We start from the raw sequence: 20511 nt of genomic DNA on the forward strand, positions 1-20511 counted from the left end.
ACTAAGCTGAGACATCCATCCAAGGAGTTGTCTTAGTTACTTTTCTCATTGCTGAGACAAAATATCTGACATGTAAACTTAAAGGGGGAAAGTTTTATTTAGCTCACAGTTCGTAGAGGCTTCAGTCCATAATCGGCTGGCTCCAAGGCAGGGTGGCACATGGCAGAAGGACAATAGTTCATGGTGGTGGAAGACAGCCAAAGCAACAAGAAAGAAGAAAAAGACAAGCCTCTTTCTGTCCCTTATATTGTAACCAGCCTACCAGAGAACAGGGTGGTGCTAATCCAAACAGCCAACTGATCCAGTAATCACTCACCCTTAATCCTAGCACTCTTAATCCCAGCATTACACTGTGAACCAATCACACACTCTAGATTCAGCCACCTCCAAAAAAACTCTATGATCACATGTGGTCATAGGTGGGGGGACATCAAGGCACAAATCATAACAGGAGTGAAATTCCTCTGAAATAGGTAAACACAGCCCATTGTATTTGTAAAAGCAAAATGACCTCAAAAAAAGGAAAGGATGTTCCTTGAAAAACTTGGTTAATCACATAAATGTAACCTGAGGCTTCATTCAGTGTAACTGCTATTTTGGCACTTGCTCAACTTCATGCTTGGTATTCTTTCTCTCTCACTCACTTGAAAATTTATCATTTTGCAATACATGCAACCTATAAAATGGCCTATGTGACTTGTTTGAAATCTTTCATCAAAAACACAAAAACTTGAAGTGTGTTGCTAGTTCCTTTTGGTACTAGCTCTTTATGGTGTTATGACTCAGCTTTCTGGTAACATTGGAGAACTCAGGGACCAAGAACCATGCAGCTGGTGAGAAGTGACCTTGGTGCTTGGAGATAGCTAGAATGGACTTGCCCAACAAGCCCTCTCCAACACCTCAACCATCTGAAGTTTTAATGTTCTGCAACAGACAGGATAAAGAATGCCCCTTTAACATAAATTCAATGAAACAATATGTTGTTTCCAAGCTGCCCTTGGCAAGAAGGCCTGTGCTAAATTGCCTTAAAAGTACTGCATCAATACCATTAGAATCCACATGATAATAACTAAAAGATCCCAGCTGCCAGGTCCTAATTTCATTCTTGAGGTTCATGTTCACATATTCACCCACTATCTAAATATTTTTTCCTCATTTTCTATGCACCTCGAACTTTAAACATCAAAACTGAAATAACCATCTCTGTGTTCTCTACCATAATTTCTGCCAACACAAATGCATGCATTCATCCTTCCTGGAGATTTGGAAGTCTTTCATTCCTTCTTTCCCACACTTTCTCCAGTTCTGAGCAGTAAGTCCTGCAGTTTTATTTCTTAGATATTTTTCTAATCCAGTGGTTCATCACTATCCTTAGTTATAGTCCTAGCTCATATTCTTTTTATTTCTTGACTGTGTGTCTTGATTACTTTTCTCTCATTGCTGGGACAAAATACCCAGCACCTACAATTAGGGAAGGAAGGGTTTATTTAGCTCACAGTTTGCAGAGGTTTCAGTCCATAATCAGCTGGCTCCAAGGCCAGGTAGCATGGCAATAGTTCATGGTGGCAGAAGACAATAAAAGCAACAAAAACAAAAGGGGAGGGGAGAGACAGAGAGAGAGCAAGCCTCTTTCTGTCCATTACATTCATATCCATAATCCCAGCATTGGACCATGAATCAATCACAAACTCTAGAAGCCCACCCCCACAACTGCATGAGGCTTTGAAGGAACATCCAGACACAAACCATAACGTTTTGCCGCTGGCCCCCCAAAGACCCATGAACATCACTTTATACAAAAGGCATTTAGTTTATCTCACAGTTGTCAAAGTCTTAACAGTTTCAGCATGGCTGAAAAGTTCCAGTCCCAAGTTTCCTCTGAGATTTAAGGCAAACTCTTAGCCAGAGCTCCTGTAAAAATGAAATAAAGTTCAACACTTCCAACATTCAATGACAAAAAAAAGACATTTTCATTCCAAGAGCTACAAACAGGGGAAAACAAAAGAAATGGACCAAAGCAAGTCCAACATCCAGCAGCATCTGATGCAACCTGTGGCAAATGGTCAACTCCGAAGGGTTGGTGGGGCTCTGATCCCAGGGCACTTCCAGTAGTGCTGGTGGCTCCCAGGGCTTCTCTCTTGGGCCCACTCTGCCTCCTCCCTGCAGTTTTCCTCAGATGATCCATGTTCCTGGCCTCTCCAAATTTCTGGTGTCTCCACTGCACCTCTGGCTTTACCTTCACAGCTCCATACACTACCTCTCAGGGGCACACTGCCTGGCCTCCCAGATCTTCTTTTGAAATCTGGGTGGAAGTCTTTGGAACCTCAAAACTCTTGCATTCTGCATGCACCTAAAACTGGCACCATGTCTGCTGCCACAGATGATGCTGATGTCTGCTGCCAGCTGGAGCAGTAGCCAAGCTTTCCTTCTCTCTTGGCTGTGGGGGTCAAGTAAGTGCCTGGATTGCTAAGCATTCTGAATCCAAGTCTGAGGAACAAATTCTCTATGTCACCACCATTCTGGCACATGATGAAGCCACTGCCATTCTGGAACATGGTGCTCTGCTGCTTTCTTCTCAAAGCAAAGTCTTCCACCTTTGCAGTTTTGAGGCAGCAAAAACTGGAGACTTGCTGCTGCTTGTGATGCCCTCAGGCCATCTTTCATATTCTCCTGTTCCTTCTCAGTAAGGGAGATCTCAGCTCTATCCTTGTAGTCCACAGCTTTACTGGAGGTTTTTTTTTTCTGGCCAAACTCACAAGGTCTTGAACCATCCTGCTGGGCTCTTTGCTCTTTATTCTCAACATAAGCATGGCTAAAAGCCCCCAACAGTAGCCATGTCACCACCTCAACATTAGACTGCAGTGAATTTTTTTTCTACTGTTTAATTAGTCAGCCACCCTTTTTGTTTTGTTTTTCTTCCGGTACCAGGAATCAAACTCACGACCTTGCGCTTGTCAGGCAGGGACTATGCCACTGAGCTAAATCCCCAGCCCCTCAGCCACCCTTAATATCAGTCTCAGGCAAAGTCTCTGAACATGAGCAAAATGCAGATAAACTTTTTACCAAGCTGTAACACACATCATCTGGAGTCCAACAACCAGTGCAGGCCTTCTTCCCAGCAGAAACCCCCTGAGCCTGGTCTTTACTGGTTTTCTGGTCTTCTGAGCTCTGACCAGAATCTTCCATATAGAACAACCTAAGGTGTTCCAAAACTACTCTTTCAGCTGACATCTCTGAACCTTTGCAAACTCTTCCCACAAGCCATTTCCAAGGGCTCTTCATACCACATAGTCAGGTACAGTCATAGCAATGGCACCATTCCTCTGGTACCAAATTCTGTCTTAGTTACTTTACTGTGGTTGCTGGGACAAAATATCTGACATCCAAAATTAAGGAAGGAAGGGTTTATTTAGTTCACAGTTTGTAAAGATTTCAGTCCATAATCAGCTGGCTCCAAGGCAGGGTGGTGTGGCACACGGGCAACAGTTCATGGCAGCAGAAGACAGCAAGAGCAACAAGAACAAAAAGGGGATGGAGAAAGCAAGCCTCTTTCTGTCCTTTATATTGTATGTATGTAGACTACCCACCCTAGAGTGAGTGTAACGCTCACACCCATAACTCCAGCATTGGACCATGAGTCAACCACAAACTCTAGAAGCCCACCCCCATGACTATGAGGCTTTAGGGGGACATCCAAACACAGACCATAACACTGTATCAATGCCATAACTCTTATTCAAAATACTTGGGATCAATAACATTTCAGATTTCAGGTTGGTTCATCATCATTGTTTTTGGTTGGCAGGGGGAGAGGGGAGATATTTGCAGAGACCAGTTAAGCATTCACAATCTAAAAATTCAAAATCTTAAGTGCTCCCAAATCCAAAATTTATTGAGTGTCTTGTCAGCAGGCAAAGTTTCAGATTTCAGGGCACCTCAGATTTTGAAATTTTGGATTAGAGATTTTTCAATCCATATTTTTATCTTCTTTGCTCTTCAACCTGCTATCCTATTTACTTGGGACCTAGTAACTTGTTCAAACCACAAGAATGTAGTAGAAATAACACTATACCAGTTCCAGTTCTAGGCCTTAAAAGTTCTAGAAGCTGCTATTATCCTGACTTTTAGGATTCAGCTGCCAGATGAAGGCGTTGTCTAGATCAGTGAATGATACATGGAGGAAAGCAGAACCAGGCAGATTCCAGCTATTCCAATAGCCCTTGCAGAGGCACCAGTCATGAGTGAAGCCATCTCCCTCTTGAATGCTCCAAGCAGTAGTGGCAACCCTATGGCACAAGAACTGTTTGCACAATGAAAGCTCTAAAAGATTCACCGTCACTGCATCTAGCCAGTAGAGTTAATGAATCCTACATGTGATTCATTATTTGCCCAACGTGATAATGGGCATTATCACATGTGATAAATATTTGCCCAAATCAGCTCATGCATAGAATGAGCATGTGATAAATATTTGCCCAAATCAGCTCATGCATAGAATTAAGAGAAATAATAAATCATTGTTGGGTTAAGCCACTAAGTGCTGTGCTGGCAATAGACACAGGATATTTTTCACAGTACCACTTTGCTTTAGTTGTGTCAGGGTCCCTTCTGACATTTACAATAGACTTCTAATTAGATTAGCCACAGAAGTACCCTTGTCTTAGTCTGTTTTGTGCTGTTATAAGAGAACACCACAGATTCCGTAGTTTACAAAGAACAGAAATTTATTCTTTCACAGCCCTGGCTTGTGAGAAGCCCAAGGTCAAGGTGCTGGCATCAGATGTGGAATTTTTAACTGTGCCCTCACCTGACAGAAGGTTAAAGGGAAAGAGAGAAAGAACACTGTGAACACACACAGCAGAGGAGCAAAAGAAGCAAACCCACTCTGGCAAGCCCATTGTAGAGTTGCTTTAATACACTCACAGGAAGGAGTGTGCTCACAAGGCTCCTCTTGAGCTAATCACCTCCCAACATGGTGTAGTACTGGGGATCAAGTTTCAACATGAATCTTTAGAGAGGACAAAAATGTTTAAACCACAACTATCTTGTTCATGAGTCAATTCGAGAACTCTCATTTTTATCCCTAAATTAGAAAACTGCATAACTGGTAATGAGTTGCAAAAAAAACATAAAAAAGATGAAAAATATGAACTATTTCAGAGTAATTATCTTCATGTAGAAAAGTTACTAGAGTCACAAAATTCTTGTATATAATCTAATATACACTGCTGAAAAATCCATTATACCCAAAATACGAAGACTCATATTTGAGGCTCGAGCCTCCTAACAATGTGACCTGGGTTCTTTTTTCCTCAAAGGTACTGAATGATACTGAATCTACCCTGCAGGCCTAGCCAAACTGTTCTGAGTTTTTTGTAACTGGCAACCTCCCACTATCACATTAGATAGATGAGCCTAATTCATTATTGCCTCTCATATTTAATTTTCTCTCTCATATGTTCTGCATTGTAGCCATCTCTTCAGGACCAGCTGCTCACCAGGGTTAAGAGTGAGACTAGAATGGGGCAGAGACAAAGCATGAACTGTGGAAAGGCCCTGCTTAGGTCTTCAGTCTCAGTCATGGCCCTGGCCCAGCAATACCAGAGAGACCTGCACAAAGGGTTATGAAAGCTTCAATTTTGCTTCTCCTAAGCTAGAAGAGGTAAATCTTGCACAGAAGCCCTAAGAGAGTGTCTTAGTTACTTTTTCTCATTACTGAGACAAAATACCTGACACTCAAAGTTAAAGGAGGAAAGTTTATTTTGGCTCACAGTTTATAGAGGTTTCAGTTCATAGTTGGCTGGCTTCAAAGCAGGGTGGTATGGCAGAGGGGCATCACAGAGGAGAAACAGCTTGTGATAGGCAGAAGGCAGCAAAAGCCACAAGAAGCAAGTGACAAGCAGCAAGTGATGACAGCAGCTCTCTTCAGGCTACATGCCCTTGGGTGAGCAGTGCTCATACCCAGGGTAAGGCCTTCCCATTATCCACATCCAGAACTATGCCAAACCAATCAATTGACTAATTTAGTAATCACTCACCCTTAATCCTAGCATCACACATTCTAGATCCAGCCACCTCTGAAAAGCCCCACCTCTAACAGCATGAGGCATCTAGATACAAGCCATAATAGAGTGAAACAGCAATCAGCCAAGAAGAGCTTAGGCCTTCCTAGGACCTGGCTGTACATACTTCCTTGATGTCATCAAAATCTCACAAATACCTTGAGTATCTTGGATCTACTTACTGCTACTCTCTACCTATCAAACTAAATGTTCCTTACAATTTTTCTTCTGATTATAAAATTTTATGAGTTAGGATGAACATAGTAAAACATGTATGCTAAAGATTTTCTTCTGAACAAAATAATTTCTCTTCTTGAGAAAAGGTAGCATCAATTGATAAGTCAAGATTCAAAGAATAGAATGTATGAAGGCCAACATTTACATAAGACAAGTTTTATTTTAGTAAATTTTATGGTAAATAGTCGTAAGTCAGAATCTGTTCTTTTTTCATTTATTAAACGTAACTCCATAAGTAAGCAAAGGAGTTCAGTCTATAGGAACTAGGCCCATTTCTCTAGCTGGAAGAGTGGTTCCACTGACAGGCTGGTTCATCTCTTTGGGAGAAGAGGCAGGAGTGAAGGTGGCATATAAAAGTACTGACCACTCAAGTGGCTGCTTGGATATTTCCAGTATTCCAATGCATGCTCTTCCAAGACCAACACCCTATACCTTTGACTTTTCTAAGACTAAAAAGACAGGGACCTTACAAACCTCAGTCACTGGTCTACAAGAGTCATAAAAACTGTCACCTTAAGCCATCTTTCTGCAAAGAAAAATGCCTGAATTTTCTACCCTGAGGCCATCTCTATCTTTCTCTCTTTTCCAAAATGCATCCAATAAAAATGTCTCCTTTTCTTTAAATATCCAATGTCAAGGAGCACCAATCATTCTAGACAGTAAAACCTGAAAAAAGAAAGGAAAGGCCTATGAATACTACTAGGATCACTATAGAAGTGATCCTGCAACTAGTTATGAAGAACTACTCTATCACTTGTTCTCGTCACACTTAGCAAGAAAAACATGGTTATGTGTAGGTCATGAATGACCAATGGAATAGAAGCAGAGAGGTTTTCAGAATAAAGGTGACAAATTTGACAAATTAGGACAAAAGGAAAAGGATCTCCATGTTTTTCAGTCTGAAAATTTCTGAAGTTCATGGCTTTGCTTTCTGCAATGAAAATACTAAATCCATATATTAAGGATTAGTTTCTGTAAACTGGTTTTCATCTTCATAAACTCATTCACAAAAAACAGTTTTGGTCTCCATGATGTATACAATACATAATTAATACCTACTCAAAACATTTGATAAAACAATCAAATGATGAACTTTGTAAAAATCACCTTGGATGAAATGACAGGCTCTTCTTGATCAATATCTTTGCATTTTTTTCCTGCATCTTGTCCTACTGTTACACTTTCTGAATTTCCTGATGAAATTCGCTTTCTGCCTTGCTGTGTTATGTTTTTGTGGGCTTTTTCTTTGCAGATTCCTTCTTTTCCACTTCCCTGGATTATGCTGTTATCTTCAACACACATAAACACACACATATGAAGAAAAAGAAAATTATCTTCTGTATCTTCAAATGTTAGTATTCCATAGCAAAAATAAAAAAGAGCAATTGAAATTAAAGTTTCACTTATAGTAATTAATGTTAATTTGAAAATATTTATTTATAAATCTCAAAAAGCACCAAGCAGCATGACTACCAAGAGCATCAGCCCCCCAGTTTGCCAGGCCAAAATGTCAATGGGAGCTCCATGTTTTAACTGTTTTATCTCATCTTGCTAAATTTTGGTTTGCTCTACAAAACAAGAACTCTAATAATAATCCATAGAATTAGAAGTATATGAGATAAGGCATATAAACTGTAATAGAATGACATATTACAAATTCTTTAACTGTAGCATTAAATTTCTTTGAAAAAAAAAATCTGACAATGAACTTTATGGCTATTTCTACCTACTGAGCCGCTAACAAGTACGCTGAGAAACCCAACTTAAATTATTTTAAATGCAGGTAAGAAACCAAAATACTTAAAAAGGAGGATGACTGCTTCAAACTTTGCTGATGAAGAAAATAAGCCCTGATAACAATGGAAATTACATCACCTATACTTATCCAAAGGTTGATGCAGTTGGTAAATCTCTCAGTATCACATTTTGTTAACAATTTAATGAATCATCTGATCAGGAAAAAAGACTTACTTTTTTTAAGAGGAAAATATTCATAGCTGCTTGTCTCCTCTACACTAAAATGATACCATCATGAGAGGAAAGATTTTATGTGCCTTGTTCACAAATTTGCCTAGTACAAAACTGATGTTTAATAAAGACTACTGAATAAATGAATTGTGAATATCGATAGACTTTACTCAAAGGATCCCTTGGAGAGAGAGAGAGAGAGAGAGAGAGAGAGAGAGAGATAATGATAGATATTTGAATGCTCTTCAGTAGGGGTTAGGAAACTTTTGCTAGAAAAGGGAATACACAGCTCAGGCTCTGTGGGCTGTATAGTAACCGATACAACCCCCCCAACTCCTCGTGATAACATGAGAGGAGCCATTGACAAAACCTACATAAATGAACATGGCTGTGCTCCAATAAAGCCTTATTTACAAAATTTGATAGTAAACAAATTTGCTTGGCTTGTTCCAGAGGATATTCAAATAATAATCCTTCTTTAAATTCAAGAAACAAACGTTATTAGAATACTGTCCATACTGTCAAACAGGAGTACCAGGTGAGCTGATATAAAAATAATACAGCACTCTCCCTTTATCCACAATTTCATTTTCCCCAGTTTCACTTACCCACAGTCAATTGTGGAAAATTCAAAAAATAAATAATTCATACATTTAAATTGCATGCTGTTCTAAGTAGCATGATAAAAATCTTACACCACCCCACACCTCCCACTTGAAAATGAATCATTCTTTTGTCCAGAGTATCTGCACTATATATTGCTAGTCACTTACTAGCTTTCCTGATTATTAGATCAATTGTTGTGGTATCACAATGCTTGTGTTCAATTAACCTTTATTTTACTTAATTATGGCCTCTAAGCACAAAATAGTAATGCTGGCAATTTAGATAAGCCAAAGAGAAGCCACAAAGTGTTTCCTTTATGTGAAAAAGTGAAATATGACATATTTTGAGAGAGAGGAGACCACATTCACATAACTTTTATTACAAAATAATTATTCTATTATTCATTACTGTTGCTAATCCCTACTATGCCTAATTTATAAATAAACAACCATGCAGGAATGTCTGTATGTATGTTTATACAGGATAAAATATTTTACATAGGGTTTGGTACTATTTGCAGTTAAAGGCGACCACTAGGGTTTTGAAATGTAGTCCCTGTACGTACAAGAGGATTACTGTATTTATCAAAAAAACTTATGAATAAACCATTCTAAAAATTAAACTTTGCCTAAATTACATAAATATTCATTGTGAATCTAAATCAGGAAGCATTTCATACAATTTTTGGAAACTGGCAGGAATAGGACTAATACGACTGGATAGCTCAGTCCAACAATGACCAAATGCAACAACAGTTACAAATTAATCAAACCAAGAGAAATTATGAACTACAAATATTATTTACTATGCTAAGAAATATAAAGTATAACTTAAATAAGACACATCTTTTGCCCAAATGATAGTTTATCACATTCCAAGTGTCACACACATACACAAAGTCTAAAGTGGAAAATATTATTTGAAATAGTTATTTAAAACTCCAAATTATCTACTAGAAATATTCCTCTTAAAGACCAAAGGTAATTTCCTTTTATACAGGAAGAAGTCATTTTGATGTTGCTAAAGTGTTCTTCACAAAGTATACATAAAATAGCTTACTTGAATCAAAAGCTTTATATCTAGTATATCAATTTTTTCTAAGTCAGCATAAGTACAGTTAAATGACAGAAATATAAAAGAAATTAACTATTAATATAACTCAGTTTATTTTTAACAATTACTACTTGTATGTATGTGAGCTGCTATGATACAAGTGATAGCTATGAGCTGATGAATGCTAGATAGCTCAATTAAATGTATAAGCAGCACTAAAAGGTAGTATATCCTTCTTTATAGCCGAGTAGTACTCCCTTGTATAAAAATACCACATCTTTTTTATCCACTCCTCGGTTGATGGACATTTGGGTTGTTTCTAAGACTTAGCTATGATAAACTGTGCTGCTATAAACATGGGTGCACTTGTATCACTGTGGTATGATGTTTTCATTTCTTCTGGGAAAATACCCAGAAGGGGAACAGCTGGGTTGAATGGGACCACTAACCCTAGTTTCTTGAGGAATCTCCACACTGATTTCCACAATGATTGTACTAGACTACACTCCCATCAACAATGGAGAAGGGTTCCTTTTTCCCCCAGCCCCACCAGCATTTGTTCTTGGTTGATTTCTTGATAATAGCCATTCTTTATCTGGTAATTTGAGCAACTATTTTGAAGATAATAATATGCAACATAACAACCATTGTTAATTTCCAAAAACAAAGCAGTACAGCCATCCAATCTTACTCTCCCGAAAAACTACTTAACCAAGTGATATGTATCCTCAACTTTTTTCTAAGTTTAAGCAAATGTATGTGCCAACATGTTTATTAAATATATACATGAATAAAAAATATAAATGCTGTTATTTCTGAATGATAAATACCTAGAACTGTAATTTATGGGTCAAAGTGAGCTGTATATTAAAATATTTAAGAGATTCTGGAAAATGGCTTCAAAAGACTATATTCATTTATACTTCTACCAATAGTATTCAACACTACCCCCTTCGGTCAGGAACAGATCTTATCAATTGCTTAAATCTCATGAGAATACAAACAAAAATGGTAACATTATTTCATTTAAACTTTCCTATCTGATAGTACAGCTATATATTTTTTAACTATTTGTATTTTTTCTCCTGTAACATATCACCTACAACATCCAAAATTTTATTGAGTACAATCTTTTTTGTTACTAACTACACAATTTTTAAAATAATCTTTAATCTTTTCTAAGTGAGGCAGGTAATATCTCTCTGTATATTGTTTTCCAGTCTCTTACTTGCCTTTAATTTAAAATGTCCTTTGCAGGCAAATAATTTGTTAATTCATAATGAAATAATCCCCTTACTAGGAAACTCGTAGGTTTATACTTGAAAATTCTTCAAATTAAACTATGTTCCCTTAAACACATACTGTATAACCTACTTTTCCCAGAACACTCTTATCCTACTATCATCCGAACTAGCATTTAGAAGGTATATTCTGTGCATGATATATTTGATCAAAAGTTTAGGTGATCCAAAGTTTATTCTTATAAATATAAGAATCATTAAGGATAATGACATTCCAACTAAAACATGCATTCATTTTGACTATTTATAAAATATAACGTTTAGCATAAATGGTCAAATATCTTAATTGATGTAATTGTCCCATTGTAAGTTCAGGACAAAATATTTTGAAAACAACTACTTAAAGACACTGGAAAATGAACAAAAACACAGAGGTGGAAAAGAGTTTAAATTGCAAAAATGAAGCACTACCTATGAGGTTTGTGAATCTGTAGCTGCTTTCCTGAAGGCATTCTCTAATGTACAGGTGGCGGAAAGCTATAGTTTTACCAGCTTAAATGGTCAGAGGACAGGATCTGATGATTGCAGAACAGATAAAAATTTGAGGTAAAATCCTGGAAGGGAGACTCAGAAGGGGCAAGAACCAAAATTTACATATAAAATCAATGCAAATCCTTGGTTGACTGCTAAACTACATGCTCAGGAAGGAAACCTGGGGCTGGGGACTTAGCTCAGCAGCAAAAGCGCCTGCCTGGCAAGCGCAAGGTCGTGAGTTCAGTTCCTGGTACCGGAGGAAAAAAAAAAAACCAAAAAAAAAAAAAAAAGGGAAGAAAACCTGAGCAACCCAGGAAAAAAGCCACTGCTGTAAATGGAAAAGCTAAGTTAACATTGTAGCTGTTATGCACAAAACGGAAAACAGAGATTAAGGTTTCATTAAATTAAGTAATTTAATTAAGTTAATGAATAAAAATATTTCTTCAGAGAAACATAAAGGGCATCTATAATACATATTTGTAACATCCAATATTCATTAGAAAATCACTATAGAATACACAAGAAAATGTGATCCATATAAAAGAAGTTAATAGAAATTAACTGAGATAACTGAAAAGTGGCACAAAGATATGTACTTTAACACAGTTATTAATGGGGAAGCTCATTAAAGATAAATTATTAAAAAATAACAGGAATTTTAGAACTGCAGAGTACAATAACTGAATGTAAAATATTCACTAGGTAGGCTTAACAGTAATAACAGAAAAAAGAATCTTCAAAGCATATCAATAAAAAATTACCCTAAAGAAGAGAGAAAACTAAAAACTAAAGATTAAAGTAAAATGAACATAACTAACATTACTGAAACAAAATCAAGCAGCATAATATATTTTAATTAGAAATCCAGTGTGCCAGGTAATCTTAATCTTATATGTAAAATCTAAAAAAGTTGATCTCATACAGAGTAAAAAAAGGATGGTTCTAAGAGGCTCATGAGGAGGCAGAGGGATGGGAAAAGTCAAAATGTTGATAAAAGGGCACAAAGTTTCTGTTAAACTTGAGGAATAAGTTTTAATGATATATGACTCTTCCTGGTGACTATAGTAATAAGGTACATATATTTCAAAACTTATCAGACACCATCATGATAGAATTCTGGTAACAGAATACATTCTTAATATCCTCTCCACAAAATTGCTAACAGAATACATTCTTAATATCCTCTCCACAAAAAATGGTAAACTGATAAGGTGATAGATATGTTAGCCTGACTATTTCTAATAATGTATACATAGAATAAAATATGACATTGCATCCCAGAAATATATACAATTATCATAGTATTTTTTCAGGTAAAAATAAATTTAAACAAATAAGTAATTTTATAGAGCAGAACTGGAAATTTTTAAATGACTTACATAGAGTTTTTATTAACTTCTGCATATATACATATATATATGAGGTATCCTTTATTTCCTTTCTGACCATTCTCACTTAAAAAAACCTGAACCCGGGGAGACCTGACTTAAAGTAGACCAAACAGATCTATTTCCTACCACTTTGTAACTCTGTATTGCTTGTATTGTTCTTGTGGTATTTTGTAAATGGATGTCTGTTTGTTAATGTTTTCCTTCTTTTATTTTTAAAATAAATTTTTTTTAAAAAGTAACTTAGAATTGAGAGATGGAGTTGCCCAGTAACAATTTGGCAGTAAAAGCTTAAAGAAAAAAGGGTTTGGGCCATTGTCAGAAGTTAGGCAGCCTAAGACATTTGCAAAGTCATAGGTAAACAGAACCTACCAGTCCCTGCTTCAGAGAGAGAGAGTGAAGAAAAGCGGCCGTGTATCTAGAGACAGGAAAAACTTCCAGAACTGCTTCAGAAAGTGGCAAAAATGATGGGAAAGGTGTGTTTAAAGTGAGAAGGAATATTGTGAGGGGGATTAATAGCAACGTGTCTTCTACTTTAATAAAATTTTTAAAATTTAAATATTCACTGTATAGTTAGATCTCACTTCATACTTGCATTTGAAGAACCACCCTGACTAACCTTACAAAGTCTTCTTTGATTAAACTAACTGAGTAATTTGTTACTTCCCAAAAAATAAAATTTTTCCTAAATAAGACAATTAGTAAACAAGTTTAAAAATCTGGAAAAAAAAAATAAGGCTACTCAGTAGAAAACAAAATCATTGTGATATCCACAGGCCAGTAAACTATACCAGGACAGAGATCACATCTTCTTTGAATCTTCCAGCACAAACATTATATGTGCATCATTTTAAAAATTTAATTAATTATATTGTGCTGGCCTTTTATCTTAGACATGACACAAACAAAATTGTTTGAACATCTGTATTAATACATCTCATTATCAGAAGATAATACAATCAGCATGATGGTGTCTGATAAATGCTATAACACAAAACATGTTTTAAATTGGACTTCACATACCCATATAGAAATTATTAGGATAACTTGCACCTTACACAATCACTATTCTATTCAGTCAAGAAAACTTTCTAATTCTGCTTGCTTTCCTGAAAGTCAACATTAACAAATAAACACCTACCTCTACTAATGACAGATGCTGAAAGGTTTTGATCACTTAAATCTTGTAACATCCAAGTTGGAAGGATTCTTTTCCTCTGGGCAGGATCTGATTGCTTTTTACTTAAGCCTCTGCATTCACCTGTGAAGGACTAAAAAGACACATACAAATAAATAAATTCCGAAGGATAAGCATGCATCCTTATTGAATTTGTAAAATTATTTACTGTGCAGAAAACTACCACCAAAATATCCATCTGCAACTGTGGAATGAATGTCATCTCTCTTACAGAAAGTATCTATATTAGTTGCAGCCTAGGCCCAGTGAGATCTGCTCTATAGTTTAACTTAAAAACAGGAAAAGCAGATCAATCCTAGCAATGTTGTTTGATGTGCCTAATTTTAGTTGTCTTTTCTCTACACAAAATAATTTGAAGAGCCAGGTGTAGCACACACCTATAATTCCAGAACTTAAGAGGCAGAGGCAGGAAGATCACCACAAGCTCAAGGTCAGCCTAGACTACTCAGTGAGCTCAAGGCCAGCCTGAGCTACATAGCAAGACCTGATCTAAAAAATCTTGAGGAATATGTCACAAGTGGATGAGATTTTACATTTCTCACCAAACTACTTGTAGTAGTAGTCTGGGTCTCAGTTATTTCTGTGGTTCTTTCCAGATGTGAGGCACCACTTTTCTTATCAGGTAAATTAATCACAGGAGATTTGGGTGCTTCATTCAATATGTCATCTTCATCAAGCATTTGACTGTTTCTATAAAATAAAATGGAAGTTATTTAAATCACTTCTGCTAGCAACCATGTCATCGTAAATGTCATTTTGAATACATCTGACTGGGGAATTGGATTCTTTCTCTAAAAACTAGCAAAACTAAGAAAGCAGATGATAATATAGTAGAATAAAATATACACACTAAAATGTATTCCTCATCTTCTGCTATATATATCACCATAAAATACATTAATCTTTCCAAATCATGGGCACAGAAACCACAGTGATTTGCAAGAGATGCCTTCCCTTGTAAGACTTAAGAGCTATTTGCTTATTTGGCCAGATCATAACTCTGTAGCTACAGAAAAAATGTAAATGTAAGAGCATCAACTAAGCTAGTTAGGCCCTTGGAGAAAAAAGTTAAAAATCCTAATTTCAGGCATATGTATAGCTGCTATGAGTTCTGATCAGTTCTGCCACTTGTGACATTTCAAATGTAGTTCAACTAGAAGCACAATGTTCAGGCACAGAGCATCCATGTTACATGTGCAGCATACTTGTATAACCCATTATCTCATACTCTCAGAAAAATGCAACAGTGTCATCCAAAGGTGTTAGGTCATCATCAAAAGGCATACTGTATACTTCAGTTTAAATTATATCCTTAAAGAAGTAAGCTACAAGAACAGAAATCAGGTCAATAATCGTCAGGGGCTTGGGGATGAAGACACTATGAAGAAGCATACAGAAACTTTTGCAGAGAATGAAAATGTTCTGTATTTCATTGCACTGGCACTTAATATGACTATATATGTTTGTCAAAGTGCACTGAATTGTATCTTTGAAAGGGGTCAATTCTGTGTGTGAGCTGTTCTTCAATAAATGTGAATTTTTAAAATACTGAAGATATAAGATTGCAGAAATGTGTCTAGCTAAAAGAAGTATAATTAGTGGCTTATTTTGTTTGCTTTAGTATTTCTTATACAAGCAATAATCTCCTTCAAAGGCAGACTTAAATTTCAATGGCAGGAATCATATTCAATGGCAGGAATATTATTAGATTCTAGGAATATTCATTCATATTTGATTATCCATTCAGCAGCTGATGGACATTTGGGTTGTTTCCACAACAATAATGCTGTGACCATCCTTCTATAAGGTTTTGCATCTTGAGACCATAATGTGAAATGAAATAAATCAGATACACAAGTTTAAATATTGCATTGTTTCTCTTACATGGAGAAACTCAAAATATAAATAAAAGCTAATAGGAAGTGGGAAGAATTTTGTCAAATGGGAAGGTGGAGGGAGGCAAGGGAAATGGCATTAAGGAAGAGAATTGAAGAAAAAAACGGAAATAGAGCTTTTGCAAATGAGAAGGGGAACAAGCATTAGAAGGAGAGATGGGAGGGTAAGGGGACAAAAAAGAATTAAGATGTGTTTTGCACATGTACAACCCCCTCAACATAAATGCAATCATCATGTACTATAAACATGTACCAATAAAAAAAAGAGATTTGTGTAGACAAATATTTTCAATTTGGGGGGTATAAACCTAGGAGGGGAATTGCTGTGCCAAAAAGTTATTCTATGTTCTATGTTTAAAATTCTGAGGACTATCAGAATATATCAGCAGGAAGCTATACCATTTACAGTGCCACAATATATGAGTTCCAGTTTCCTTTCAACACTTGTTAGTATCTTTTTCATTACAGCCAACCTAGTACATATAAGGGTCTTTTTTTCATATGTTCCATTTTCTAACTGTAGTTTTTTGTATATTCCAAATGTTATGTACTTTTATATCTTAATATAAAATGATACTAATATAATGAACTAGGTCTAAAAATAAGTTTAAAAATAATTATAGATGGGCATTTGGGTTGTTTCCAAGATTTAGCTATTACAAATTGTGCTGCTATAAACATGGGTACACATATATCATTATGGTATGATGTTTTTAATTCTTCTGGGAATATAGCTAGAAGGAGAATAACTAGGTTGAATGGGACCTCTAATTATAGTTTTTTGAGGAATCTCTATACTGATTTCCATAGTGGTGGCACCCAATACACACTCTCACCAACAGTGCAGAAGGGTTCCTTTTTCCCCACAGCCCCTCCAGCATTTGTTATTGGTTGATTTCTTGATGACAGCCATTCTTTCTGGTGTGAGACGGAATCTCAGTGTTTTAATTTGCATTTCTCAAATGACCAATGATGTTGAACATTTTTCATATATTTATTTGCCATTTGTAATTCTTCATGTGAGAAGTGTGTATTCATCTCAGATGCCTATTTCTGGATTAGGTCTTTAAATTTGAGGGGTCTGGTTTTTTCAATTCTTTATATGCTCTAGATATAAGTCCTTTGTCTGAGTGACAACTGACTCAATTCTTTATATGCTCTAGATATAAGTCCTTTGTCTGAGTGACAACTAACTCTGTGAGTTATCTTTTTACTCTGTTGGTGATTTTTTTGCTGTTGTTGTGCAAAAGCTTTTTAATTAGATGAGATCCCAGTTGTTGACTCTTTATAGTATTTCCCTGTTATCTGCAGTTTTTCTGTGAATTCTCTGCCTACACCTATGTCTTCACCTATGTTCTCTTCCAGTAGATTTAGTGTTTTTGTTTTAATATTTAGATCTTTGATCCACTGGACCTTAGTGCATGGTGATAAGACACTGAGGAATAAATTTCAAAAGGGTGGTCTTTTTATACAATGGAGTACTACACTCAGCCATAAAGAAAGATAAGCTTGAAACTTTTACAGATAAATGCATGCAACTTGAGACCACGCTCCTCAGTCAAATAAATCAAACTCACATGTATAAACATCATATTGTCTCCCTAGTGTGAGAAACTAAAAGAGTAAATAAGGTCCAAAATGTACAATAGATGTGAAATGGGAAGAAACTGTTCAAAAGGAAAGAAGAGCTGGGGTGGAGAAAAGGGGAAAGGAAGGAAGGGAAAAGAAAAAAATATGAGATAGCTATATTACTAGTTTCTCTTAGTTCGTTAAAAAGAAAGGTTTGTGCTAATATCATTTGGAGAATATTTTATATCCACATCTTGTACTCTGAGTAACTACTTTGATGATAATGTGCAATATACTGACTACTGTTATTGTATTATTTTATTTTGAAATGTTGTTTTCCATAAAATAAAAAATAAAGTATATACTATTAAAATAATTTTAGGTGAGTTTTATGTTCCTTATTGTCATCATGGAATGATATTCTCATCAACATCTTAACGCTTTGTTCAAAATTAGCAGTTACTGTTGACTAATTCCATCTGTTGCTTCTTGCTGTTACTTCTTGCGCAACTATGGTCCTGTAAAAGTCCTTGCCTACACCTATGACTGCAGTGTTTTATCTATTTTATCTTCCAGTAGCTTAAATGTTTCTGTTGTAATGTTTTGATGTTTGATCCATTTTGATTTTACATTAGTACATGGTGAGAGATATGGTCCAGCTTCAGTCATGTGCATACACATACTCAGTTCTCCCAGCACCATTTGTTGAATAAGCCATCTTTCCTCCAACATATGCTTTTGGCCCTTTTAGCAATGGTAAAATAGCTGAATATGTCTAGGGATGTTCTTATATCCTCTATTCTGTTCTACTGATCCACATGTCTGTTTTTATGCCAGCAGTGTACCATTTTTATCACTGTTGTTTTGTAGCATGGCTTGAAATTAGGTATTGCAATGCTCCTGCTTTGCTCTTCTACCCAAGACTGCTTTTGCTATTCTGGATCTTTTCTGGTTCCAGATGAATTTTAGGAGTGTTTTCCTTAGTTCTGTGAAGAACGCTGTTGCTGTTTGGATTGGAATTTTCTTGAAACAGTATAATAATTTTAGGAATAGGACCATTTTAACAATATCCAGGAGTGAGGGACATCCTTTTATTTTCTGAAGTCTATTTGCTTATTTAAGGAACCAGTGTTCTTTGAAAATATTCACTGTGATTCCCTTGAAGTCTCTTGGCTATATCCAAATCTGAAATTTTTAAAAAGTGGCTTACATACCTGTTTGTGTTTCTGATGCATATGTCACAGTTTTGGTGCTCTATTACCTCTAATAGCTTTTGTTCTTGTTGTTTTGATTTGTTTTTGTTGAAAAGTACATATTTTATATAAGATTTTATAAGAACTTTGGATTCTCATTTCCCTACAAATTGTTAGTTGTTTTATTTTCATTCATTTATTTTTAAGTGGTTTATTCAACTAGTTCTTTGAAGTTTATCTTATATTTTGAAAAAGGAGCATGATGTTTCTACTGTTTTCCTAACATTGCTATAACAAACCATCACAAACTTAGTCAGTTAGAATAATGTAAGGTAGTTACGATATAGTCGGCAGGTCAAAAAAGCAAGGTCAGTATCATGGCCTAAAATCAATTAGGTAGAACCAGATGCCTCTTGAAATTGCTGAAGAGTATGTTTTCTTGCCTTTTTCAGCCTCTGGGGGCTGCCTGCATTCCTTGGGTCATGGATATGTCCTTTACTTTCGAAGTCAGCAATGCAGCATCTTCCATTCTATTTCTCTTTTCCTCTGCTTCTTACATTTCTATCCTTTTCATATTAGAACCCTTACAATTACACTGAACCCAGCCAGAATAATCTTTCATTTTACCATTTTTAACCTAATCACATCTACAAAGCGCCTTTTGTCAAATACGAGAAACATGTACAGTTCCCTAGGCAAGTCTCAGACCTTCTGTTTCTTTCTTCATCTGTAACACAAACAACTAAGAGCCATCTTTCAATATTTATAACAAGCCTCTTTCAGCCACATCCAAGTTTATGTTAATGATCTGATTTTTGGAAAGTGCTTAAAGATGGGGGACTGGTTTCCAGGGAACTAGTGATTAAGGGCTAGAACTTCTGTCTCCCTCCATCCTTTTTCCTTCCCTCCTTCCAGCTTCTAGAGAAGGGAAAGGGATTGGAGACTGATTTGATCACCAATGTTCACTGATTTATTCAATCATACCTGCATAATGAAGCCTCCATAGGTACCCAAAAAGACGGGATTCAAAGAATTTTCAAGTTCATGAACAGGAATGTATCCACATGCTAGGTGACATATCACAAAACTCCTCTGGGACAGTAGCTCAGAATTTTTCCAGACTTCACCCTAGGCATTTCTTCATGGGGTTGCTTACATGAATCCTTTAATACATTCTTTGTAACAAGCCATTAATCAACTAAGCAAACTTTTTCCTGAGTTCTGTGAACCATTGTAGCAAATGATCAAGCTCAAGGTTTTAAGCCTGAGAAAAGTACAGCACTGTTAACGCAGGTTTTATTTTCAGTTTTATCAATATAAATAAAATTCAAATTCACTAATCTTACAACCTGATATATTTAAGGTATGGAATTGTTCTTAAAAACACTGGTCTTTCACACTAAGGTGATAAACTAATTTGAATTGATATAAATAAAATTGACACATACAGGTTGGTGGTGGATTAACTAATGGTCAACTTGTAACACTCAGCTGAACTGAATCAGCATGATGCTGGGCGTGGAAGGCCCACCTGAGGATTGTTGCCAATAGCATAAAAAAACAACTT

At 36.1% G+C, this 20511-nt stretch overlaps 1 protein-coding gene across 6 annotated transcripts in view; it reads right to left on the reverse strand.

Moving 5' to 3' along the window:
• Aplf (aprataxin and PNKP like factor) overlaps positions 1-20511 on the reverse strand; it is a 110529-nt gene that overhangs the window by 45422 nt on the left and 44596 nt on the right. For 5 of the 6 annotated variants that reach the window (XM_013514729.1, XM_005385664.2, XM_013514727.1 and 2 more), the window contains exons 4-6: positions 14830-14977; positions 14231-14360; positions 7407-7588 (exon numbers count right to left, since the gene is read on the reverse strand). In XM_013514729.1, the coding sequence (XP_013370183.1) occupies positions 7407-7588; positions 14231-14360; positions 14830-14977 (460 nt within the window). The remainder of the gene's footprint in view (positions 1-7406; positions 7589-14230; positions 14361-14829; positions 14978-20511) is intronic. The other variant, XM_013514732.1, reaches the window with a different exon arrangement.

This window comes from Chinchilla lanigera, unplaced genomic scaffold (assembly GCF_000276665.1).
Source record: "Chinchilla lanigera isolate Chin_1 unplaced genomic scaffold, ChiLan1.0 scaffold00023, whole genome shotgun sequence".
NCBI lineage: Eukaryota > Metazoa > Chordata > Mammalia > Rodentia > Chinchillidae > Chinchilla > Chinchilla lanigera.